This window comes from Hemiscyllium ocellatum, chromosome 29 (assembly GCF_020745735.1).
Source record: "Hemiscyllium ocellatum isolate sHemOce1 chromosome 29, sHemOce1.pat.X.cur, whole genome shotgun sequence".
NCBI classification, from domain to species: Eukaryota; Metazoa; Chordata; class Chondrichthyes; order Orectolobiformes; family Hemiscylliidae; genus Hemiscyllium; species Hemiscyllium ocellatum.
In genome coordinates, this window is record NC_083429.1 from 55,432,160 (window position 1) to 55,459,335 (window position 27,176).

The window sequence follows — 27,176 nt, forward strand, 5'->3', positions numbered from 1 at the left end:
GACTGAGCCTGTCCTCTGAAAGACTGTGTGTGCAAATTTCCCAACTTGGTAGCAGTAATTTAGACTAATACCAAGAGGAAGGATTGATGACAGTGAGTCTACCAAAAGCATCTCAGATGGATCAAGTGGGCACCATAACAACAGATACCAACTTTTTAAAAAGTTTTCATGTTCACATCACCATCTGCAAGTTTGACTCCGAGCTGTGCACACTACTCTAACCTGGAACCGTGTCATGGTTTCTTCACTGACATGGGATGAAAATCCTGGAACTCACTTGCAAACACCGCTACTGGTCTACACACACCATACTGACTGACTGGCTCACTGCCACCATATCAAGTCTAATTTGGACTGGGCAACAAATGCTGGCCTTTACAGTGATCAAAAGAATAAAAAGTACTTTCTGGAATAGTTTGCACATTAAAGACTGCGATGAGGAGGGGTTTTTTTTCTGTTTGAGGATCATGAGTCTTTGGAACACTCTTCATAGAACTCCTAATGTGGAAGAAGGCCATTTAGCTCATACTAACACTCCGATCTAGAAATCTTCCCCCCTCCCCACCCAATAACCTTGCATTTCCAATGGTTCATCCACCTAGCCTGACATCCCAGGACATTAGAATGGCCAATCCATCCTAACCTGCACAACTTTAGACTGTGGGATGGAATACAACGCAGACATGGGGAGAACATACAAACTCCACACAGACAGTCACCCAAGGCTGGGTTGCTGGCACTGTGAGGCAGCAGTGCTAACCTACTGAGCCATTGTCCCTGTCTTCCCCAAAGAACAACTGAGATCACTGATTATTTCCAAGGAAGAGGTAGATAGATTATTGATTAACAAGGTCATCAAAGGATATCGGTAATTGATGGGTGTGTGTAATTGAGACCACTGTGCCTTTAGTTAAGAAAGGCTGTAAGGAGAAGCCTGGGAACTAAAGACCACTGAGTCTGACATCAGGTGGGTAAGTTGTCTGACATCAGAGGTGGGTACGTTGTTGGAGGGAGTTCTGAGAGGTAGGACTTACATGCATTTGGAGAGGCAAGGTCTGATTAGGGATAGTCAGCATGGCTTTGTGTGTGGGAAATTGTGTCTTACAAACTTGATTGAGTTTTTTTCAGGGTGCATCAAAAAGATTAATGAGGGCAGAGTAGTTAAGGCATTGTCTACATAGAATTCAGTAAAACCTTTGACAAGGTTCCACATGGTAGGCTGAATAGCAAAATTAAATCACATGGGACTCAGGGAGACCTTGCCAATTGGATACAAAATTGGCTCGACAGTTAGGACAGTAGGTAGAGAGTTGTTTTTCGGACTGGAGGCTGATGACCAGCAGTGTTCTGCAGGGATGGTGCTGGGTCCACTGTTATTTGTCATTTATGTCAACGATGTTTTGTTTATCAGCAGGAAGAGCAGGAGCAATGCCCAGGGGACAGTCAGCAAGGAAACTGACTGCTTTAAAAATTTACCTCATGAATAGGCGGAGCGCACGCTGAGCAGGAGTGGACACCGGACTGCTGGGGAAGTGAGGTTATATGTTTGGGTGGTTGCATTACCTGAAACACTACTTAGATAGTATCTCCCACCCATCCTCCTCTGTGGGACTGACAGAGACTCACAATTGGTGTGTTGCCTCCCAGGTGCTGGGGAAGGTGAACAGTAGGCTATTCACCTACTACGGAGGCTTGGGATTGAGGGTGATTTAGTGATTTGGATCAGAAATTGGCTAGCGGAAAGAAGACAGGGGATGGTGGTTGATGGGAAATGCTCATCAGTTACTAGTGGTGTACCGTGAGGATCTGTTTTAGGGCCATTGCTGTTTGTCATTTTTATGAATGACCTGGATGAGGGCGTAGAAGAATGGGTTAGTAAATTTGAGGATGACACTAAGGTCAGTGAAGTTGTGGACAGTGCAGAAGAATGTTGCAGGTTACAGAGGGACATAGATAAGCTGCAGAGCTGGGCTGAGAGGTGGCAAATGGAGTTTAATGCAGAAAAGTGTTAGGTGATTCACTTTGGAAGGAGCAACAGGAATAAAGGGTACTGAACAGTGTGGCATGGTGGCTCAGTGGTTAGCACTGCTGCTGCATAGCACCAGGGTCCCAGGTTCGATTCTAGCCTCAGGCGACTGTCTGTGTGGAGTTTGCACATTCTCCCTGTGTCTGCGTGGGTTTCCTCCGGGTGCTCCGGTTTCCTCACACAGTCCAAAGATATGCAGGTTAGGTGAATTGGCCATGATAAATTGCTCTTAGTGTTAGGTGCATTAGTCAGAGGGAAATGGGACTGGGTGGGTTACTCTTTGGAGGGTCGGTTTGGACTTGCTGGGCCGAAGGGCCTGTTTCCACACTGTAGGGAATCTAAACTTAAAAAAAAATTAATGGTAAGATTTTGGTAGTGTAGATGAACAGAGAGATCTTGGTGTCCATGCATATAGATCCCTGAAAGTTGCCACAGGTTGATAGAGTTGTTAAGAAGGCATATAGCTTTTATTGATAAAGGGATTGAGTTTCGGAGCCACGAGATCATGCTGCAGCTGTACAAAACTCTGGTGTGGCTGTACTTGGAGTATTGTGTGTAGTTCTGGTCGCTGCATTATAGGAAGAATGAGGGAGCTTTGGAAAGGCTTCAGAAGAGATTTACTCGGATGTTGCCTTGTATGGAAGGAAAAGCTGAGGGACCTGAGGCTGTTTTCTTTAGAGAGAAGAAGGTTGAGAGGTGACTTAACTGAGACATACCAGATAATCAGAGAGTTAGATAGGGTGGACAGGGAGAGCCTCTTTCCTCTGATGGTGATGGCTAGCACGAGGGAACATAGCTTTAAATTGAGGGGCAATAGATATAGGACAGATGTCAGAGGTAGTTTCTTTACTCAGAGTAGTAGGGGTGTGGAACGCACTGACTGCAACAGTAGTAAATTCGCCAACTTAAATGCCAAGGGCATTTAAATGTCTTTGGATAGAATATGGCTGAAAATGGAATCGTGTAGGATAGATGGGCTTCAGATTGGTTCCATAGGTCGGCGCAATATCAAGGCCACAGAGCGTGTACTGTGCTGTAATGTTCTATGTTCTATGATTTGGCTGAGAATTTAAGAAGCATGATTAGTAAGGTTGTGGATGACATCAAAATCGGTGATATAGGCAACGGTGGAGAAGGTTATCTAAGATTACAAATGGATCTTGATCAATTCGGCCAAATCGCTGAGGAGTGGCAGAAGAGGTTTAATTTGGATAAATGCAAGGTATTGCATTTTGGTAAAATGAACAAAGGCAGGAATTAAACAGTTAATGGTAGGGCCTTGGGTAGTGTTATTGAACAGTGAGAGACTTGTGGGTTCAGGGTGGTTAAGGAGGTGCTTAGCACACTTGCCTTCATTGCTCAGACCTTTGAATATAGCAGTTAGGACATCATTTTGAGATGATACAGCCCATTGGTGAGGTCACTTTTGGAGTACTTTTATTGAAGGAATATTGTTAAATTGGAGAAGGTTCTAAAGAAATTTAACAGGATGATGTTGGGACGGGAGGGTTGAGTTATAAAGAGAGGCTAAATAGGCTGGGTTTTTTTTTAACTGAAGCATAGGAGGTTGAGGGGTATAGAGGTTTATAAATTCATGAGGAGCATAGATATGTTGAAGAGTAAAGGTCTTTTCTTCAGGCTGAGGTGAGTTCAAAGCTCGGGGACATATTTTTAAAGTGAGAGGAGAAAGATTCAAAAAGGACGTGAGGGGCAACTTTTTCAAACAGAGGGTGGGTTTATATGTGGAATGAACTGCCAGAGGAAGTGGTAAATGCAGGAACAGTTACAACATTCAAAAGACAGTTGGATAGATGTACGAGTAGGAAAGGTTTGAAGGGATACGGGCAAAATGCAGGCAAGTCAGACTAGTTTAGCTTGGGAAACATGGTTGGTATGGATGAGTCATAGAGTCATACTGCATAGAAACACAGCCTTCGGTCCAGCCAGTCCAAGCCAAACATGTCCCCTCTTTGCCCTCATGATTTCTCTCTTAAGAATGTCCCTAGATGCTTTGTATTAATTAATTGAACCAAGTTGTCTATATCTAAAATAAACTTCCATTTTATTCTTGACTGGAAGCTCAATATCTTTATGCGTCCATTGTTCCTTAAATTTACTAACTTTACCCTTCACTTTAACAGGAACAAACTACCGCTGAACTCTCGTCATCACGCTATTGAACGCCTCCCACTTGTCAGACATCCTTTCACCTGTGAACATTCCAATCAATTTTTGGAAGTTCTTGTCTCATACCATTACAATTTGCCTTACTCCAATTAACAACTTTAACTTTTATGAAAGGCTTATCCTTTTCCAGAACCATTTTGAAACGAATAGAATCATGATTGCTAGACCTAAAGTGTTCCCCCACTTTTACTCCAGCCACCTGTCTTATTGCCCAAGAAAGGGCCACCTTTTGCTTCTCTACTGTGAGTAGCCATATATCGACTTAGAAAATTTTCTTCATCACATTTGACAAATTCTTCATCATCCAAACCTTTAACACTATGGTAGCCCCAGTCAATATTTGGAAAGTTAAAATCCCCCATTATTACAACCTTATTATGCTTACATATATCTGAAACCTCCCTAGATGTTTGTTTCTCAATGTCCCTCTTACTGTTAGGGAGCCTGTAGCACAATCCCATCAAAGTGATCTTTCCTTTCTTATTTGTAACTTCTACCATTATGTTTTCACAGGACAATTTTTCAGAAAGATTTTCCCTAGTTATCGCACCTTATACAAAAATGCCACTCCGCCCCCTTTCTTGCCTCCTTTTCTATCCTTCCTATAGCATCTAAATCCCAGAATGTTGAACTCCCGGTCTTGTCCATCTCTCAGCAAGGTTCTGGCAGAGGCATGACGTCCTACTTCGATGTTTTTAAACATGCACTGAATTCATCAGCCTTTCCTGTCAGATTGCTTGCATTGAAATACATGAAATTTAGTGCTTCAGAGTTACTATATACTCTGACTTCCTCATCTTTCTTTTCTAATTGACGCAGTCTCCTCACATTCAGAACCTTCCCCATCAAACCTTCCATTTACACTGTGACTTCGAATTCCTCCATTCCCTTCTCTATCAGTATAAAGTCTCCCTTAATAGAATGAGCAAATATTCCTGCTAAGATATTGGTCCCTTTTCAGTTTAGATTAGGCCCATCGTTTTTGAACAGGTCTTTTCTATCCCAAAAGACTTTCCAATTGTCCAAAAACTCGAATCCCTGAACAATGTACCAGTTCTTCAGCCATTGATTTATCTCCCTTAAACTTTTGTTGCTTCCTTTGTTTAGTCTGGCATTGGAAGGAAACTAGGAACTCCTACTTTCAAGGTTCTATTTTTTAATCTTCTACCTAACCTCTTAAATTCATTTTATACTGCTTTCATTTTTTCCCAAAAAATGTTATTCCTCCCAATGTGTACAATAATGTCTGGCTTCTCAATCTCACTTTTAACAATATGTTTGAACATTTAGAGACGTTCTTAATCCTAGCACCAGGAAAGCAACAAACCATGTTAAATTTACCCTCACTGCCATATAATCTCCTGTCCATGCCCTGATAGGAGAGTCCCCAATAATAATAATTCTATTAAATCTTGGCAAACACTGTTGAACATAAGAATCATTCCAAGTGTCCAATAACTGACTGCCCCTTCCTTGGCGAGACAATCCCCTTCTACAATTCCAAAAACTGAACATCTATTTGACAGAAGAATAGTCGCCAGAGACTTTTGAACCACCTTCTTACCTTTCCCCATGGTCACCCCTCTATCGAACTGATCCTGCTGTGTCATAATCTTTCTAAATCTACTAGTCATCTCACTCTGTATTTCATATATGCCCTTAAAAATGCTAAGCCTAAAAAATTGGCTGTTTAAATAACACCTTGTGTATATGTAAAAAAAAGCTACTTTCATTACTGACAGAAAATAATGTTAAAATGAAAAAAAATAGATTGGGGGAGTGGATTTCCTAGGTATTAGAAGATACCAATTAAGTGGCTAGATATTGAGGCCTCTCAGGCAAATGTCCCCTCATCAGCCTTTTATTTTTAGATAAAATGTAGATGGTCATGGAATATTGCCATAATCTGATTGTTATTAATAATGTTAAAGCATGGAGAATAATACGGCAGAGGGTGGGTAATATGTCCAAAATGCCATTTCTTACCCCTGTAGTGGATATGCCGGATTTTCAACCGGCCCTGGATTTAAGATCTAAGTGCCAGGCAGCTAGGGGGATCTCCAGTTTGGGTGAGGTAATGAGGTCCTTTGACCAACTAATTCATAAACATGGTCTAGTTAGCAAAGACCTTTTCCTCTTTTTTTCAAGTCAGGGATTTTACTCCAAAAGGGACCACGCTCTTGACCAACTCCTGAGATCTACTTTGGAAAAGAGGGTGCTTTATGCTATAAGGCAAAAGTGAGGACTACAGATGCTGGAAACCAGAGTTTAGATCAGAGTGGTGCTGGAAAAGCACAGCAGGTCAGGCAGCATCCGAGGAACAGGCAAATTGACATTTCAGGCAAAAGCCCTTCGTCAGGAATAGAGGTAGGGAGCCTCCAGGATGGAGAGATAAATGGGGGGGGGGAGGGTGGGGGTGGGGAGAAAGTAGCAAAGAGTACAATAGGTGAATGGGGGTGGGGGTGGAGGTGATAGGTCAGAGAGGAGGGTGGAGTGGATAGGTGGGAAGGGAGATTGGTAGGTAGGACAGGTCATGAGGATGGGTGCTGAGCTGGAACTGGGGGAGGTGGGGGGGAGAGGAAATGAGGAAAGTGGTGAAGTCCACATTGGTGCCCTGGGGTTGAAGTGTTCCGAGGTGGAAGATGAGGCGTTCTCCTCTGCCCCACCCCCTCCCCATTTATCTCTCCACCTTGCAGGCACTCTGCCTCTATTCCTGATTAGATTAGATTAGATTTACAGTGTGGAAACAGGCCCTTCAGCCCAACAAGTCCACACCGACCCGCCGAAGCGCAACCCACCCATACCCCTACATTTACCCCTTACCTAACACTACGAGCAATTTAGCTTGGCCAATTCACCTGACCCGCACATCTTTGTGACTGTGGGAGGAAACCGGAGCACCCGGAGGAAACCCACGCAGACACGGGGAGAACGTGCAAACTCCACACAGTCAGTCGCCTGAGTCGGGAATTGAACCCGGGTCTACAGGTGCTGTGAGGCAGCAGTGCTAACCACTGTCCCACCGTGCCGCCCAATGACGGGCTTTTGCCTAAAACATCAATTTTCCTGCTCCTCGGATGCTGCCCAACCTGCTGTGCTTTTTCCTGCTTTATGCTATAAATACTCTCTCTATTAGTACACTTTATCATATGCTGGGAGGGTGATCCTTCAGAAGACGTTGAGCAGCTTTGTGGGGTTTGGGAAGGGGAGTTAGGAGCTGAAATTTCTATGGAGACATGGGATGACATTTGTGAGAATGCGAGGAAGATCTTGATTTGTAATAGGACCCATGCCATACTGCTAAAGATTTGCATAGGGTCCATTTGGTGCCAGAATGTCTCTCAAAGTTTAAAGTGGGAGCATCCTCCTTTTCTCTTAAGTGTAAGATAAACCTCAGTACTCTCACTCATTCTTTATGGTCCTGCCACAGGCTCTGTATATATTGGAGTTGTGTGGCAGGGCTTATAGAGAGGGTCTTGAGGGCTGAGGTTAGGATGGACCCTATCTCTTTCCTCCTGGGCCTACCCAAAATACCCTCTTCGGATCGCATAGGAAAAAAAATCTCTTTAATATCCTCACTTTCTGTGCTGGGAAAAATATTTTAACGTGTTGGGTCTCTGACGCCACACACACACACAAACACACACACACTATGGGTCTGTTGTGTTGGCATAGACTTATTATGGGAAAATATCCCTGTGGACTTTCTCACGAACTTGGTGTACCAGAATACAGGACATTTTTGTAGGATATGGCAGCCCTTTCTGGACTACTTGGATGCAGATTTATCTGCCGTTTTAAGTCGGGCTTTCGTACAGCCATGGCATTCTGATTTAGTTTACTTGATGTCCTTGAAGGAGGAATTCCAAATATTTTATGTGCAGCACTTAGTGTTCTTGGAGGTCGGGAGCTAATATCTTGTTGTGCTGAGCTGTTCTGCTTGTTCATTTCTTCATTAACTCCCTTTACTGATTTGTCGGTGTTGCACATGAGTAGAGTTGTGTTTCAGGCGTGTTGTTGTGGGTTTTTTCCTCTTTTTATGTCATTGTTATATGTATATCGAATAACATTTGCTGGTGTTGTAATTTATATTCCTTGTATTTATGGTTTTGTAGGACTCTCGGAACAAAAAAAAAGCTCCTTATTAAAAAAAAAACTTCCATTTTTAAAAACATTCAATTTGCATTGTAAGAAAAACACATGAATTGGACTAAAGGGTCTGTTTCTGTGCTCTCTTACTCTATAAATTAGAGACTCCCAAAATGTAATCCATTGTGCTGAAATAACTATAGGATTGATCTTGATCAGCACAGTACAAATGATCTCAGTATCTTTGGGATAGTGAAGAGAGAAATTCAAATTTCTACTTTCTCACTGACATCCAGTATGTCCAATGAAAAATGCCCCTGTATGAACGTCAGATGAAGATGTGATGGGAGAATCATTAGTCATTCCAAGTTCCAGTAGTAAAGGACATTATGTATTCTTAGACTGATACCTTGAGGTGACAGTGTTTTCTGAAAATAATGAATGAAAATTGAAGTGGGAAATTTCTGGATAATCAAATAATATACATGAACGTACGGAAACATGGAGACCGACAGTCACAACATTAAAGTGAACAAATATGCCATTGTTAACAGTCCAGAATTTACTTAAAGTAGAATCACTATCCTGACCACAGACACACAGGCTATCAAACAAATGCACATGAATACTTGGAGTTTCTCTTAGTGGCATAATCCAAGTTGTATGTTTCATTCTTATGATTGTATTTGTCTGTGCATAACACCTCCTGCTTACTCCCCTAATTCTCTGTTGTTCAAGGCAATTTGTAACTTAGACATACAGACCACAAGAACCCAGATTCAGTCCCCAATCCAGGGTCTGCTGGGTAATATCAGATATTACCCCCAATCCAGGGTCTGCTGGGTAATATCAGATATTACCCCCCAATCCAGGGCCTGCTGGGTAATATCAGATATTACCCCCCAATCCAGGGCCTGCTGGGTAATATCAGATATTACCCCCCAATCCAGGGCCTGCTGGGTAATATCAGATATTACCCCCAATCCAGGGTCTGCTGGGTAATATCAGATATTACCCCCAATCCAGGGCCTGCTGGGTAATATCAGATATTACCCCCCAATCCAGGGCCTGCTGGGTAATATCAGATATTACCCCCAATCCAGGGCCTGCTGGGTAATATCAGATACTACCCCCAATCCAGGGCCTGCTGGGTAATATCAGATACTACCCCCAATCCAGGGCCTGCTGGGTAATATCAGATACTACCCCCAATCCAGGGCCTGCTGGGTAATATCAGATACTACCCCCAATCCAGGGCCTGCTGGGTAATATCAGATATTACCCCCAATCCAGGGTCTGCTGGGTAATATCAGATACTACCCCCAATCCAGGGTCTGCTGGGTAATATCAGATATTACCCCCAATCCAGGGTCTGCTGGGTAATATCAGATATTACCCCCAATCCAGGGTCTGCTGGGTAATATCAGATACTACCCCCAATCCATGGCCTGCTGGGTAATATCAGATATTACCCCCAATCCAGGGCCTGCTGGGTAATATCAGATATTATCCCCAATCCAGGGTCTGCTGAGTAATATCAGATATTACCCCCAATCCAGGGTCTGCTGGGTGATATTACTATTGGCCTTGGCATCTGGATCAAATGTTCACCTTGGTCACATTCAAAATTGCAATGTTTGCTGTCACATGACGTGTGAGCTAATGGATACCTGTAAAGGTTCAATGGGTAGCACTCTCATTTCTGAATTCATAATTTGGAGGTGCTGGTGTGGGGCTGAGCAGTACAAAGTTAAAAATCATACAACACCAGGTTATAGTCCAACCGGTTTATTTAGAAGCACTAGCTTTCGGAGCGCTTCTCCTGCATCCACCTGATGACCACCTGATGAAGGACCATAAGACCAAAAGACAAAGGAGTGGAAGTAAGGCCATTTGGCCCATCGAGTCCACTCTGCTATTCAATCATAGCTGATGGGCATTTCAACTCCACTTACCCGCATTCTCCCCGTAGCCCTTAGTAGTAGGAGTGGCGCTCCGAAAGCTAGTGCTTCCAAATAAACCTGTTGGACTATAACTTGGTGTTGTGTGATTTTTAACTCTGAATCCTTAAGTTATCGATCCAGGTCCCACTCCATAGACTGAAGAATCATAGAGTATTTACAACATGTAACTAGGCTCTTTGGTATGTCATATTCATCCACACACTCTGATCCCATTTTCCAGCACTTGACCTATATGGCATTTCAAGTGCTCCTCTAAATAATTCTTTCATAACTTGAGGGCTCCTGTCTCTAACACCCTTTCAAGCAGTGAGTTCCAGATATCCACAACCCTCTGAATGATAAGAATTTTCCTCAAATCCCCTCTAAACTTCCTGCTCCTCACCTTAAATCTGTGCCCCCGGTCATTAACTCCTTTATTAAGGGGAAAGGTTTCTCCCGATCTATGACCCTCAGAACTTCGTATGGCTCGGTCTCTGCCAGGCTTCTCTGCCCAAAGGAAAGTCAACCCCAGCCTCTCAGGTTTTTCTTCATAGTTACACCTCCCCAGCCCAGGTAACATCCTGGTGAACCTCCTTCATACACTCTCTCTAGTGTAATCCCATCCTTCCTGTAATGTGGTGACCAGAACTGCATACAGTATTCCATCTGTGGTCTAACTAACATTATATACTGGTACAACCTTATCCGTTCTTTCTAAGAGTTCCTTCCATAACTAACTTCTCACTTTAAATTTTAAAATTCATCATCTGGTCATTACTCTAGTGCTGTATGTGGGATCTTGCTATCTGTAAATTAGTTATTATATTTTTTATGTTAAGACAATTAATACAATTCAGCAATGTGGGTCATAGGGACTAAAGTGCTTTTGGGGCATCCTCAGGCTATGAAAGGTGCCCTTGCTATCTTTCAGAATGTCTGTTACAAACACTATGCTGGAAACCGTAGCTAATTAGAGCACCCAGAGTTGGAAATTTTTCTTTCTTTTAGCTGTAGAGTGGCTATTTAACATTTGGCACCATTAGATCATTCACAAAGGAGATCAAGGTCAGAGGGCATTGAATAGAAGGACGTTGGTCTGGAATTAAAAGTCACTGGAAGAATCTGGGACCGGTAAGTTGTTGAGGTAGTTTGGAAATCATGGAGATGGAATATTCCTATCTGGATAGGATGCTATCAATGATGATTTAAGCAATGCCAGGGTTACGTACTTGCTTGTGTGGATACAGCTCAGGGTGTTTCGGAGTAGCCAGAGATCCTTCCAGAGCAGTCAGAATCCCACCACAATCTAAAGAGAGCAATGGAGACATTGGTAATGAATTGTCAATTGATGCATTCAAGTCCTTCATCAGGTATTTAGCACCAAAAAAAACTTAATTTATATTAAAGAAATTTTAAATAATCAATGGTGGCATTGTGCCTTTATATGAGCACAGCCTTTCAATTGTGGTCTGTGTTCCTCAGCTACTCTGCACTAACTGTTTTAAGATCAGGACTCTCCCATCCTGGAGAAGTCTACCACTGCCATTTTGCCACAACAGATGACCTTGTAGTTTCTAAACGAGATTGACAATTGCGGGGAGACTTTCCTGTATAGCGTTTGTTATGAAGATGTGGGCGTACTGTACCTTTAAGAGAGTGAAAAGCTGGTAGACCTACCTGACAGCACCAAGTGTTCTCAATAAGGTAGCAATGCAACCCTTGGTCAAAAGCTGAATTAGCTGGATGCCTGGAAACGACAAAATAGATTTGAATTAGGCCAATCAGTTTAAATTATACCCTGAAAAATACCAGACTCCAATTCAGTTTGAACTGAGCATATTGACAATCTTAAAAGCAAATAACACAGTACAGTGCTTTGGGAGTATAAGATTAGGGAAAATTGAACAGTTGGGAGGAGAACTGCCAAGCTACCAACATGTAAAATGACTGCTTGAAAAATAGCTCTCTTAAAAATACCTTTATTGATCAGTAACCTGTGAAGCAGAATCCCTAAGAAGAAAAGAAGACACAGGAAGATCCAACTAGAAGAACCTACAGCTGCCTGATTTTGAGATAAGAAGTGTTGTTTTGTAAATCTTAATTGGGGGATTTATTGGACTAGTATTATAGAAGGGAAGGTAAAAGATAAGTCAGAGGAAGGAGTTGTAAATAGTTGTTAATTAATTATTCTCTGTTATACTTCAGGAAATAAAGTGGTTAATTTTTACTTTAAGTAGTTCTTGGCCTCTTGAATTTTTACAAATTACTGCACGGGATGAATCTATTCTGTGTCGCTGGTTTTAAATTAAGCAGAAGGGTTTACCCTGCGTCATAACAGTTTGGGGGCTGACACGGGGTGAACCCTCCTGCTTAATTTGAAACCAGCAACACAGAATAGATATATCCTCTGCAGTAATTTATAAAAATTCAAGAGGCCAAGAACTATTTAAACTAAAAATTAACCACTTTATTTCTTAAAGTATAACAGAGTAATTAACTAACAACTATTTACAATTCCTTCTCTGACCTATCTTTGACCTTCCCTTCTATAATACTATAATAAAACCCCTGACAAAGATTTACAAAACAACACTTCTTATCTCAAAACCAGGCAGCTGTAAGTTCATCTAGTTGGATCTTCCTGTGTCTTAGAACATAGAACATAGAACATAGAAGGATACAGCGCAGTACAGGCCCTTCGGCCCTCGATGTTGCGCCGACCGAATCCTACCTAACCTATACTAGCCCAATAACTTCCAAATGCCTATCCAATGCCCGCTTAAATGACCATAAAGAAGGAGAGTTCACCACTGATACGGGCAGGGCATTCCATGAACTCACAACCCGCTGTGTGAAGAATCTACCCCTAACATCTTCTTTTCTTCTTCTTAGGAATTCTGCTTCACAGGTTACTGATCGATAAAGGCATCTTTAAGAGAGCTATTTTTAGGCAGTCATTTTACATGCTGGTAGTGAGACAGTTCTCCTCCCAACTGTTCAATTTTCCTTAGTCTTATACCCCAAAGCATCAGATTGTCAATATACTCAATTCAAACTGGATTGGAGTTTGGTTTTGGGGGGGGGTATAATTTAAACTGATTGGCCTAAATCAAATCTATTTTGTTGTTTCCAGGCAACCAGCTAATTTAGATTTTGACCAAGAGTTACATTGCTACCTTATTGAGAACATTTGGTGCTGTCAGGTAAGTCTACTAGCTTTTCACTCTTTTCAAGGTACAGTACACCCACATCCTCATAACACCTTCCCCATGTGAAGCTGCACCCAATATAGCATCCATCTCCACATGTGAACATCCAGCATGTAAGAAAAGCATGTGGCCAATGGTGATGAAAGGCATAAGCAGCATCTCCAGTTGGTGCAGTACTAAAGCAAAAATGTGACATTCACCTTGGAGGTGCAGTACCAAGGGATGTTCTGCATGGGATCAGCAATATCTCTGTACAGTTACACAATGAGTGACTCTTGCACCAATAAATGCTGACTTTTCATAGTTGCTCATTAAGTTTCCTTATGGTGAATAACCTGTCATCTCCATGGTTACACAATATGGGCCTAATGTTCTTGAATAAACACTCATTTGTAATGTGTCTTATCACACTCCATTCTTCTGCGGGAAGGCCAAATGTTTTACAGTGGGATTGGGGATTGGGGATGGGTTTGACTGCAATGTTTGGATAGCTCCTCTGTGCAGAATTTTGTCAGCTTTCCAAAGTCCGTGCACTGAATGAAGATGATACCTACCATGTTGTTGATCAGCACAATTCAGCTCATCAGTCTTGTCCAAACAATCATAAAAGTTGTTGCAGTTAAAGCTGGTGAAAAGACAGCGGCCATCATCGCACAGAAACTCATCCCAGGCACAGCTCTCTGAGAGAAGAAAGACTTATCATCAACAGCAATCCTCAGTTGGCAAACCAGCCCTTCCTCATGAAAGGCAAGCAATGTCCGACAGTAACACACCATACAAACCTTAACAATGTAAAAACCTGTCTTGCCTGTGATAAACATCTGTGTTTAGATACCTCATCTGGCCTGTGATTACCTGTCTGGTCTGCAGCAATCTCAGTGAGACTTGCCATTCTGGGGAGTTCTCAGAAACAGGACAGACATCTTCGACTAGAAAGGAAAACTGACAGTAATCCATATCCATGGAATTGGTTTTCTATCACGAACAGGCTCTCTGGTGCTCTACCAGAACTATATGAATGAAACATTGATGTGGCTTCACTTACAATTCAACTAGAACCTATATGGCACTGGGTCAGTGGTTACACCTTGGTCATCAACTCTAGTGAAGATGTGAAGCAAAGTTTTTACTCTGATCTTGGTGAGGTCCTTCTTGCTATCTCACAAGAAAAAGGAGCTCTGCAGAAATTCCAATAATTCTTCCATCACAAAATCTGGATTCAATGGGGGCAAATTAACACTAAATTACCCAAACAGGAAAGGTTTGTCAACACCATGCTGATATGAAACCAGGCTGCCTGAGATCAGTAATACACTGGGAGCAGCCTTCATTAAAGTTAATGGAGCAATCAGTCCCACCTGGGCTGAGATGTGGGGGCTGCTCCTAACCAAGCGGACTCCAAGAGACTGCCTGACAACTCCATGTCCCAGCAATACCAGGATGGAGTTGTAGCCACTACTGGGGCTTCTATGAAAATGCAAAAGTGTCAAATCCCAGGCTACAGTAAATCTGGCAATTTAGCAATGCTTGCCTGACAGATCCCTGTAATGCCTCAGGGTATTATGGCCAATATGTATCATTCCTCAATGGCTCCTGACAAGGGCTGATTAACCAATAATACTCAAGACACTTTGGTTTCTGAGACACTGCAATATGCTACAGCAACAAACCATCACAGATATATAGGGACCAAACCTTGTAGAGCAACATCATTCATCTCTTCTTGTACAATATACAGCCCAGGTCCGTTATTATCTTCTGAAGCAAAATACTTTAGCTGCTGGAAATTGGAAATAAAAATTGAAAATGCTGGAAATTCTCAGTAGGTTAGGCAGCATCTATGGCAAGAAACAGACGTAATGGTGACAATTTGGTGACTATTCATCAGAAGCAGATCCATGGCCCAGATTACCCAGAGATTGAAACATACCCTGAGCACATGCACTGGAATCCCTTGGAAGGATTGACGGGCAGAAACCGCGTGAGAAGTTTAAAATTTACAAAGTGCAATTGCCCAGTCTCCTAAACCTTCTGAAAAAGTCAAAATTAGATTTGGAGATTTCCATCTTATTTAAATGTGTGGTAACCCAGGCAACATTTGACAGAAAAAAAAATCTCCAACTCTGGCGTAACTATGCAAACTACCCCTCTGAACACAAGTAGCCTTACTGACGCTCTGATGTTCCCACCAGCTCTCAATCACCTTTGCTCCAAAACCCAATCTTGACACTTGAACCTTGTCCTGGTTCTCTGACCAGCCCTCCCATCAACACCCCAACACTCTGACCTTCCCCACCTGATTTGCCAGCCCTGACTATACTATCCAACTTGTTCCCCCACTACCAACTCCCCCAAACCTGACTTAACTTCACTAACTACCACCTAACCCCATTAGCTCAATCACTTTGTTCAATAACACACCATGAAACTACTAAAATATCCCAAAACCTTTCAATGTATTTGTGAATATGTCAGCTGGTGCTGTGAAAGGGCTCTGAAAACAGCCGTGCTGGGCAGTTTTGAAGAATTCCAGTTTGGCCATTTGGGCCAGAAATGTGAAACTTTGTCAGATCACAAAACAAAAGTAGAGAGCGAGTCGATCAGCTGGTGATTAGCTGGTTTACTAACCTGGCCCATAATCCCTGAATGTGGAGCCCAGACAGTCTGTCTAAACTGAAACCATATGGATGTGCACAATGATTCCAAAACCTTGGCCAGGACTTTCTATGACACTCTGGCTTTTCACAATTTAAAAAATATAAACTTAAGAAACTCAATTGAGCCTTGCTCCATCTTATATACTTTATATCCTTCAACCAACATTTCTCAAGCAAATGATTTGGTAATTATATCTGTTTGTGGGAGCTTGCAGTGCACATACTGGCAGGTGAGCCTTCTACATCGCAACCGTGAGTAAACTTTATAAAGTTTAATTGATTGAAAATTATTGTATAAAATCTTAAGGTATGAAAAGTGCTACTAAAACAAGAAACCGTACATTCTGACTCAGGACTGGTTGACTGCAAACAAAAGAATACATTAAAGCCTTGCACCTGTTTCAGGCGCTCCTGGGGTGTATGATTCCCCATTGCTATAATTCCCCGTTGCTTTCTCTATGACAGTTTCTCAGTTAGAATCAACTCCCAAGCAGTCAGCACTCTTTACACCTACATCACAAATTACCATGATGATTTGAAATTTGACATTCTTGGATATTTCCTGATGGATGTGAGATGCCTCTTTTCAGTGATTCTTTTATTCCATAAAGGACATTAGTAAACTAAATTTTGGGTGAAAATCCTGGAATTCCCTCCCTAATGGCTTTGTGGATCAATCCACAGCAGGTGGACTCTAATCGTTCAAGAAGTCAATAAACACTTTTCGCAAGGTTTGTGAAGGGTTGTAGCTCAGGTTGAGGTTTAGGGTGTAGGTTGGCTCACTGAGCTGTAGGTTTGATATCCAGGTGTTTCATTACCTGGCTAGGTAACATCATCAGTGGTGACCTCCAAGTGAAGCGAATCTGTTGTCTCCTGCTTTCTATTTATATCTTTCCCCTGGATGGGGTTCCTGGGGTTTGTGGTGATGTCATTTCCTGTTCGTTTTCTGAGGGGTTGATTGATGGTATCTAGATCTATGTGTTTGTTTATGGCGTTGTGGTTGGAGTGCCAGGCCTCTAGGAATTCTCTGGCATGTCTTTGCTTAGCCTGTCCCAGGATAGATGTGTTGTCCCAGTCGAAATAGTGGTTTTTTTCCATCCGTGTGTAGGGCTATGAGGGAGAGAGGGTCGTGTCTTTTTGTGGCTAGCTGGTGTTCATGTATCCTGGTGGCTAACTTTCTTCCTGTTTGTCCTACGTAGTGTTTGTGGCGGTCCTTGCATGGAATTTTATAGATGACGTTGGTTTTGTCCATGGGTTGTACTGGGTCTTTTAAGTTTGTTAGTTTTTGTTTGAGAGTGTTGGTGGGTTAGTGTGCTACGGGGATTCCGAGGGGTCTCAGTAGTCTGGCTGTCAGTTCTGAAACTTCTTTGATGTGTGGTAAGGTGGTTTGGGTTTCTGGCTGTGTTTGGTCTGCTTGTCGTGGTTTGTTCTTGAGGAATCTGCGCACTGTGTTTTTTTGAGTATCCGTTCTTCTTGTTTCTTCTTCAGAAACCCTAACCACCTTACCATACATCGAAGAAGTTTCAGAAATGACAGCCAGACTACTGAGACCCCTCGGAATCCTAGTAGCACACAAACCCACCAACACTCTCAAACAAAAACTAACAAACTTAAAAGACCCAGTACAACCCATGGACAAAACCAACGTCATCTATAAGATTCCATGCAAGGACTGCCACAAACACTACGTAGGACAAACAGGAAGAAAGTTAGCCACCAGTATACATGAACACCAGCTAGTCACAAAAAGACACGACCCCCTCTCCCTCGTAGCCCTACACACGGATGAAAAAAACACCATTTCGACTGGGACAACACATCTATCCTGGGACAGGCTAAGCAAAGACATGCCAGAGAATTCCTAGAGGCCTGGCACTCCAACCACAACACCATAAACAAACACATAGATCTAGATACCATCTATCAACCCCTCAGAAAACAAACAGGAAATGACATCACCACAAACCCCAGGAACCCCATCCAGGGGAAAGATATAAATAGAAAGCAGGAGACAACAGCTTCGCTTCACTTGGAGGTCGCCACTGATGATGTTACCTAGCCAGGTAATGAAATGTCTGGATATCAAACCTACAGCTCAGCGAGCAAACCTACACCCTAAACAATAAACTCTGCCCCCCCCCCCCCCCCCCACAGTGACGCCCACACCCCACAGCACAAATACATTTAAAACTGGATTTTTCTGACAATCGACAACAGTTTCATGATCATCATTAGATTATTAATTCCAGATTTGTATTGAATTCAGATTCCACCATCTGCCACAGCAGAACATGAACTTAGGCGCCCAGAACATTACCTGGGTCTCTGAATTAATAATGTAGCAACAATACCACAAGGGCCATTGTCTCTCCTTAATGTTTAAGTCTTTCTTTCTTTCAAAATGACTCTTAAAAACTCTTGGAACTGTATCATTCAGACAACATGTATGAATCCATCATAATACTAATGAGTTCGATATGCCCAACTCTGAAACATTCTCTTTGCCTGAATACTGAGTCTCAGCAGGAGAGGGGCCTGGAAGCATCCCGTCAGCTCTCAGGTAAACATAAAAAGGGAAGGCATCCTAATACCAGGAAAGAGGCAACGTATCTGGGAAAGGACAGAAAGGGGATGTGGGGGTGGGGAAACAGAAAAAGCCACTTATGGAATAGGAATCTTGTTTGCTAACATTACTTAAATCTGTGGTTCTTCACTTATTTTTCCAAATTTTATATAATAATTCCATTTTCTTCCCAGTACATTAGTTGTGTTGTTGCTTCTTTGTATATGACGTTAGCACAGGTCATTATACAGAAGGAATATCATGTAATCTGCTCATAGTTAGGTTCAGCAACTGAGCAGCTATCTCCTATTCTTAGTTTGATGCAGACAAATAAAGTGCCTCTACACTGTACAATTGAGCACTTTTCAGGCAGATGCATCACAGGACAAGATTTAAAGTGAGGCTCCCTTAACTCTTTTAAACTAAAATAAAGCTCTCGCTGCATTGTCCTCATCAAAAGTGTTGCAGTTCAGGTTTTGCACAGGGTTAACTATAGGGTAAAACTCTATCTATTCTTTTAAACTGAAAGTTAACTTTACACTGTCCTCATCAAACACTCCCAGGACAGGCACAACACATGGTTAGATACAGAGTAAAGTTCCATCTGCATTGTCCCAATTAAACACTTCCAGAACAAAGTTAAAAATCACACAAGACTAGGTTATAGTCCAACAGGTTTAATTGGAAGCACACTAGTTTTCAGAGCGCCGCTCCTACATCACTAACTTCCACAACAAGTATTGTACAGGATGGCTTAGATGCAAATTTAGTAACAGACTAAAACTGTCTGAAGTACCCTGTCAGGAATTCACAGGGTAGGACCAGCGCTGGTAGGAGTTCAGCTTTATCTAAGACTGGATTATTCAGTGCCTCTTTCATGGGGCTGTCACCACAGACTTGCAGACACAGCAGGAAGCACATTCCACTTTGGAAAAATCACTCTGCTCCCAAGACCAAAACAAACAGAGACACTTCCTTGAAAAATTGGAACATTACCAGTTGAACTATGGAACTGACCCCTCCCTTCATTGTTCTGTTAAACTTAAAACATTTAAGAGACCAATGAACAGTTCACTATGTTGTCTTTTCAGATACAGTTCGACACTTCACATCGTCACAAAGGGTGTACTCACCAGAGTCCCCAAGCCCAACATGCTGCTGGAGTAGCAGAACGTCAGGAAATTATACAAAGCAGCCACAAGGGTCTGGGACCAATCTGGGAACCTGGAAAGGTGCAATCTGGGGATGGTCCAAGAATGGAGGATAAATTAGAGGATGAAGAGTCTAGGAATTGTCTGGAATAATCAGCCTGCAAAAAAGTTCCCATCCAGCAGTCTGGGATGAGCAGCTGTTTGGCTGTCGTGTCTCCCTCCATGAAGACAGGTGCCTGGCTTTATGTGATGGGTACATGTACAGAATAGTATGTACTGTGGATTATGTAATAAATAAGGGCACAAAGTGAGAAAGACCTCTTCATGGAATCATACAACAAAGCAGGGCATTGTGTCTGTGCTAGATATTTCAGTTCAAAACAAAATCAGCGATATGAACATTCCCAATTGCCTTCTGGGGGTGGTCCCACTGCTTTCTGAAACTACTGGAGTCGATCTGGTCAAGGTACACTCAGTGCTTTGAGGAAGGGAGATCCTGGCTTTTGGTCTGGCAACCGTGATAGTACGAGAGTTGGAATTTAACTTACAAGTGGTGGCTTTACATGAGTCAGCTGCCCTTGTCCTTATAGGCACTAGAGGCTGGTGGAAGGTAAAGTCAAAGAAGGCTTGAGGGGTTTCTGCAATGTACCTCTTGTAGATGGTGCACCCAGCTGCTACTGAGATAATGGAGGGGATGAAACACTGAAATAGGTGGAAGGAACACCAACCAAACGGACTTTCTCAAGTATTGTCATAACTACACTTATCCAGGCAAGTAGGTTATACCAAAATTGGAGGTGTAGTGGACACTGAAGAAGGTTACAATGGGATCTTGATCAGATGGGCCAATGGGCTGAGGAGTGGCAGCTGGACTTTAATTTAGATAAATGTGAGGTGCTGCATATTTATAAAGCAAATCTTAGCAGGATGTATACACTTAATGAAAAGGCCCTAGGGAGTATTGCTGAACAAAGGGACCTTGGAGTGCAGGTTCATAGCTCCTTGAATTTAGAGTCACATGTAAATGGGATAGTGTAGAAGGTGTTTGGTATGCTTTTCTTTATTGGTCAATGTACTGAGTACAGGAGTTGGGAGATGAAAAATGTGTTGCTGGAAAAGCGCAGCAGGTCAGGCAGCATCCAAGGAGCAGGAGAATCGACGTTTCGGGCATAAGCCCTTCTTCAGGAATCCTGAAAAATTCCTGAAGAAGGGCTTATGCCCGAAACATCGATTCTCGTTCTCCTTGGATGCTGCCTGACCTGCTGCGCTTTTCCAGCAACACATTTTTCAGCTCTGATCTCCAGCATCTGCAGTCCTCACTTTCTCCACAGGAGTTGGGAGGTCATGTTGTGGCTGTACAGGACATTGGTTAGGCCACTTTTGGAATACTGTGAGCAATTCTGGTCTCCTTCCTATCGGAAAGATGTTGTGAAACTTGAAAGGGTTCAAAAAAGATTTACAAGGACGTTGTCAGGTTTGGTGGATTTGAGCTACAGGGAGAGGCTGAACAGGCTGGGGCTGTTTTCCCTGGAGCGTCGGAGGCTGAGGGGTGACCATATAGAGGTTTATAAAATCATGAGGGGTATGGATAGGATAAATAGACAAAGTCTTTTCCCTGGGGTTGGGGAGTCCAGGACTAGAGGGCATAGGTTTAGGGTGAGAGGGGAAAGATATAAAAGAGACTTTTTCACGCAGAGGGTGGTACGTGTATGGAATGAGCTGCCAGAGGAAGTGGTGGAGGCTGGTACAATTACAGCATTTAAAAGGCATCTGGATGGGTATATGAACAAAAGGATTTGGAGGGATATGGGCCAAGTGCTGGCAAATGGGACTAGATTAGGTGGGCATATCTGATTGGTTGGGACGAGTTGGACCGAAAGATCTGTTTCTGTGTTGTACATCACTATGATAAGGTATTCCATGATATTCTAGTTTGTGTCTTGTAGTTAGTGGGCAGGCTTAACATCCCCTGTTCATCAGTACCTCTGGTGTTCAGAACGATTAAAAATGAGGTTGTCATTCTAGTCTTGATGAATAAGTTATTTCTGAGATATGAATATCAATAGGTGAGTATCAATGTAATTCTTCTCATTGTTGAATACCACAATAACATTACCATGATGTGGGATGACACTTGAGTGAGGTACCTGTCATTGATTAGGAACCTTGGGAAGGGGAGGAATTTGGTCATCTCTGGCACTGAAGCATGATCGATGCAGGAGGATATACATCGATGCCTGTATATAATAGCTTTATGTCTCTTGGAATTGTTTGATATTACTTCAAAAGTAATAAGAGTTGGATTGACTGTGTGCAGAGGTATAAAATAGATGGCAGCAAGTCACCAGTTCCTTTGCACTTTTATTTGAATTGAATTCACTGTCATGCAAAGTCAAACCCACTCGATTAGATCAGCTTGAAGTGCAGTGACTATTATTCAGTTCTGTATGTAGGTTTGCTCGCTGAGCTGGAAGGTTCACTTCCAGATGTTTCATCACCCTACTAGGTAACATCTTCAGTGGGCCTTCGGGCAAAGCATTGTTGATAATTCCTGCTTTCTATTTATATGTTTGGAATTCTTTGGGTTGCTGATGCCATTTCCTATGGTGACATCATTTCCCATGGTGACATCATTTCCTGTTCTTTTTCTCAGGGGGTGGTAGATGAGTTTGTTGATGGGTTGGAATGCCATGCTTCTAGGAATTCTCGTGCATACCTCTGTTTGGCTTGTCCTAGGATGGATGTGTTATCCCAGTCAAAGTGGTGACCTTCCTCATCCGTATGTAAGGAAACTTGTGAGAAAGAGTCATGTCATTTTGTGGCTAGTTGGTGTTCATTTTTCCTGGTGGCTAGTTTTCTGCCTGTTTGTCCAACATTGTGTTTATTATAGTTCTTGCGCAGTATTTTGTAAATGACATTAATTTTGCTTGGTGTCTGTATAGGGTCTTTCAAGTTCATTAGCTGCTGTTTAAGTGTGTTGGTGGGTTTGTGAGGTAGGTAAAAACAATGACTGTAGATGCTGGAAACCAGATTCTGGAGTAGAATGGTGCTGGAAAAGCACAGCAGTTCAGGCAGCATCCAAGGAGCAGGAAAATCGATGTTTTGGGCAAAGGCTCTTCATCAGGAATACAGGCAGAGTGCCTGAAGAGTGGAGAGATAAATGAGAGGAGGGTGGGGGTGGGGAGAAAGTAGCATAGAGTACAATAGGTGAGTGCGGGTGGGGATGAAGGTGATAAGTCGGGGAGGAGGGTGGAGTGGATAGGTGGAAAAGAATATAGGCAGGTAGGACAAGTCATGGGGACAGTGCTGAGCTGGAAGTTTGGAACTGGGGTGGGGTGGGGGAAGGGGAAATGAGGAAACTGTTGAAGTCCACATTGATGCCCTGGGGTTGAAGTGTTCCGAGGCAGAAGATGAGGCGTTCTTCCTCCAGGCGTCTGGTGGTGAGGGAGCGGCGGTGAAGGAGGCCCAGGACCTCCATGTCCTCAGCTGAGTAGGAGGAGGAGTTGAAATGTTGGGTCACAGGGCGGTGTGGTTGATTGGTACGGGTGTCCCAGAGATGTTCCCTAAAGCGCTCTGCTAGGAGGTGCCCAGTCTCCCCAATGTAGAGGAGACCGAATCGGGAGCAATGGATGCAATAAATGATATTGGTGGATGTGCAGGATGTGCAGATGGATGTGATAGGCTCCTTTAGGGCCTTGGATAGAGGTGAGGGAGGAGGTGTGGGCGCAGATTTTGCAATTCCTGTGGTGGCAGGGGAAGGTGCCAGGATGGGAGGGTGGGTTGTTGGGGGGCGTGGACCTGACCAGGTAGTCTCGGAGGGAACGGTCTTTGCGGAAGGCGGAAAAGGGTGAGGAGGGAAATATATCCCTGGTGGTGGGGTCCGTTTGGAGATGGCGGAAATGTCAGCGGATGATTTGATTTATGTGAAGGTTGCTAGGGTGGAAGGTGAGCACCGGGGCATTCTGTCCTTGTTAACGTTGGAGGGGTGAGGTCTGAGGGCAGAGGTTCGGGATGTGGACAAGATGTGTTGGAGGGCACCTTTAACCATGTGGGAAGGGAAATTGTGGTCTCTAAAGAAGGAGGCCATCTGGTGTGTTCTGTGGTGGAACTGGTCCTGCTGGGAGCAGATACGGCAGAAGCGGAGGAATTGGGAATACAGGATGGCATTTTTACAGGAGATAGGGTGGGAAGAGGTGTAATCCAGGTAGCTGTGGGAGTCGGTGGGTTTGTAAAAAATGCCGGTGTCAAGTCGGTCGTCATTAATGGAGATGGAGAGGTCCAGGAAGGGGAGGGAGGTGTCAGAGATGATCCAAGTAAATTTAAGGTCAGGGTGGAATGTGTTGGTGAAGTTGATGAATTGCTCAACCTCCTCGCAGGAGCACGAGGTGGCGCCAATGCAGTCATCAATGTAGCGGAGGAAGAGGTGGGGAGTGGTGCTGGTGTAATTACAGAAGATGGACTGTTCTACATAGCCAACAAAGAGATGCCAAGGGGTCTGAGTAGTCTGGCAGTCATTTCCAAGATGTCTTTGATGTAGGGGAGAGTGGCTAGGGTTTTTGGGTGCATTTTGTCTGCTTGTTTGGGTTTGTTGCTGAGAAATCTGTGGACTGTGTTCATTGGGTACCCGTTCTTTTTAAATACTCTGTAGCCAAACAGAGACACGCACGAGAATTCCTAGAAACATGGCATTCCAACCAGACCTGTATCAACAAACACATCGAGTTAGACCCCCATCTACCACCCCTTGAGAAAAAGAACAGGAAATGGTGTCAGCACAGGAAATGATGTCACCATAGGAAATTACATCACCAACCCAAATAAAACTCAAACATATGAATAGAAAGAGGAATTATCAACAGTGCTTCACCCGGAGGCCCACTGAAGATGTTACCTAGTAGGGTGACGAAATGTCTGGAAATGAACCTTCCAGCTCAGTGAGCAAACCTACATCCAGAACCTCAACCTGAGCTACAAATCTTCTCAAAACTCACTAAGACCTATGGGCGCAAATGCTAAAACTGGCCCAAAAATGGGAAACGAATGCCATCCAACAGAGTGCCATCCGCGAACAGCTGTACTTGCTTCATGAATGCCTAAGGAAGCAGGTACGACCTAAATGCCTTCAATACAAACCTCCCCATAACGCCCACTAGCCAAAAGAATAGCAGAGCAAAACGGCTGCAGAATGCTGAGAGAAATGATTAATGATGCCACAACAGACTCCGTAAAACAATTGGGAAATTTTGAATCAAAAATCTTCGCTCACACATGCAACAGACAGTGAAAGGGACAGACAGCGACAAACACAGAAAATGAAAAACTAGACCTGCAGAAAAAACTAGACAAACTTACACAAAGTAACAACACTGACAACATAGAAGCTTGGACAGTCGTTTTAGTAGGAGCATTAAATTACAACTGCCAGGATGTGGATAACACTAAAAGATAACCAACTCACAGAAGAAACCCAGCAAACTATCAGACAGGTAGTTGCACCAACATTAAGCAGAAAAAAGGAAGGAAACACAAACACAAGAAAGGAAAGCATTGGAAAGACTTAAAAAAGATAAAAACATTGTTATCCTACCTGCAGACAAAGGACACTTGACAGTCATTCTAAATCAAAGAGACTACATTGAAAAAGTGAATGCACTACTCACAGATACCAACACTTACCAACAAGTGGCGATAGACCCAGCCCCACAACTAGAGAATCAAATCACAGCCCTACTCAAAAAACTTCAGAAATCTAGAGAAATAAATAAGACCAACTTCCAAAAACTGAAACCAGACGGGTCCAACACACCATGCTTCTCAGATCCATAGTCTTGCTACCAGGAACACCACCTTACAGACTGGCCAAGGAGATACAAAGACTAAAACATTTAGTAGAAGAGTCACGCCACTCCATCCACTCCAGTCAAGAATTCCTGAAGACCATCAAAGACACTAAGACAGAAGAGGATTAAATAATGGCCTCTTTGATGTAACTGCCCTGTTTACATCAATCAACATTAACCTGGCCAAGGAAACACTGACTACATTATTAGAAGACTCAAAGACACATACACTAAACACCGCTGACTTCATCAGCAAGGACAGTATCATCAAGCTAGTGGACCTATGCCTTACCACCCACTTCACCTTCAACAACAAAACCTACAGACAAACCAACGGAACACCCATGGGATCTCCGATATCAGGGTTCCTAGCAGAGCAGTAATGCAGAGACTCAAACAAACAGCACTGCCAACTATCCAACCCAAACTTTGGGTCTGCTACATGGATGACACCTTTGTCATCACTAAACGAAACAAGTTAGAGGAAATCTTCATGACCATCAATAATACCCTTACTAGCGTAAAATTCACTAAAGAGGAGGAAAACAACAAACTGCCATTCCTAGGTGTCGCAGTAGAGCAAACAGCCAATGGGGAGCTTCAAACCAGCGTCTACAGGAAAACAGCACATACAGACCAAATATTGAACTACAGAAGCAATCATCCCAACACCCATAAAACGAAGCTGCATCAGAACATTATTTCAATGAGCCACCACACAATGCAGCACAGAGGAGCTATACAGAGCAGAGGAAAATCACCTGTACCATGTATTCAAAAAGAATGGGTACCCAATAAACACACTCCACAGATCTCTCAGCAACAAACCCAAACAGCAGACAAAACACATCCAAAACCCTAGCCACTCTCCCCTACATCAAAGACATTTCGGAAATGACTGCCAGACTACTCAGACCCCTTGGCATCATGGTAGCCCACAAACCCACCAACACACTAAAACAGCAGCTAATGAACTTGAAAGACCCTATACAGACACCAAGCAAAATTAATGTCATTTACAAAATACCGCGCAAGAACTATAATAAACACAATGTTGGACAAACAGGCAGAAAACGAGCCACCAGGAAAAATGAACACCAACTAGCCACAAAACGACATGACTTTTTTTCACAAGTATCCTTACATACAGGTGAGGAAGGACACCACTTTGACTGGGATAACACATCCATCCTAGGACAAGCCAAACAGAGGTATGCACAAGAATTCCTAGAAGCATGGCATTCCAACCCATGGAACTCCAATAACAAACACATCGAGTTAGACCTCATCTATCACCCCTGAGAAAAAGAGCAGGAAATGAAATTACTGCAGGAAATGATGTCACCACAAGAAATGACATCACCAACCCAAAGAAACCCAAACATATAAATAGAAAGCAGGAATTATCCACAGTGCTTTGCCCAGAGGCCCACTGAAGATGTTACCTAGTAGGGTGACGAAATGTCTGGAAATGAACCTTCCAGCTCAGCGAGCAAACCTACATCCAGAAC

The 27,176-nt window shown here is 43.1% G+C and overlaps 1 protein-coding gene across 1 annotated transcript in view; it reads right to left on the bottom strand.

The window, feature by feature from the left end:
• The window catches only part of LOC132829676 (membrane frizzled-related protein-like), a 60,424-nt gene that overhangs the window by 18,867 nt on the left and 14,381 nt on the right, over window positions 1-27,176 (bottom strand). The window contains exons 5-6 of the mRNA XM_060847024.1: window positions 14,009-14,134; window positions 11,475-11,551 (exon numbers count right to left, since the gene is read on the bottom strand). Of these exons, the coding sequence (XP_060703007.1) occupies window positions 11,475-11,551; window positions 14,009-14,134 (203 nt within the window). The remainder of the gene's footprint in view (window positions 1-11,474; window positions 11,552-14,008; window positions 14,135-27,176) is intronic.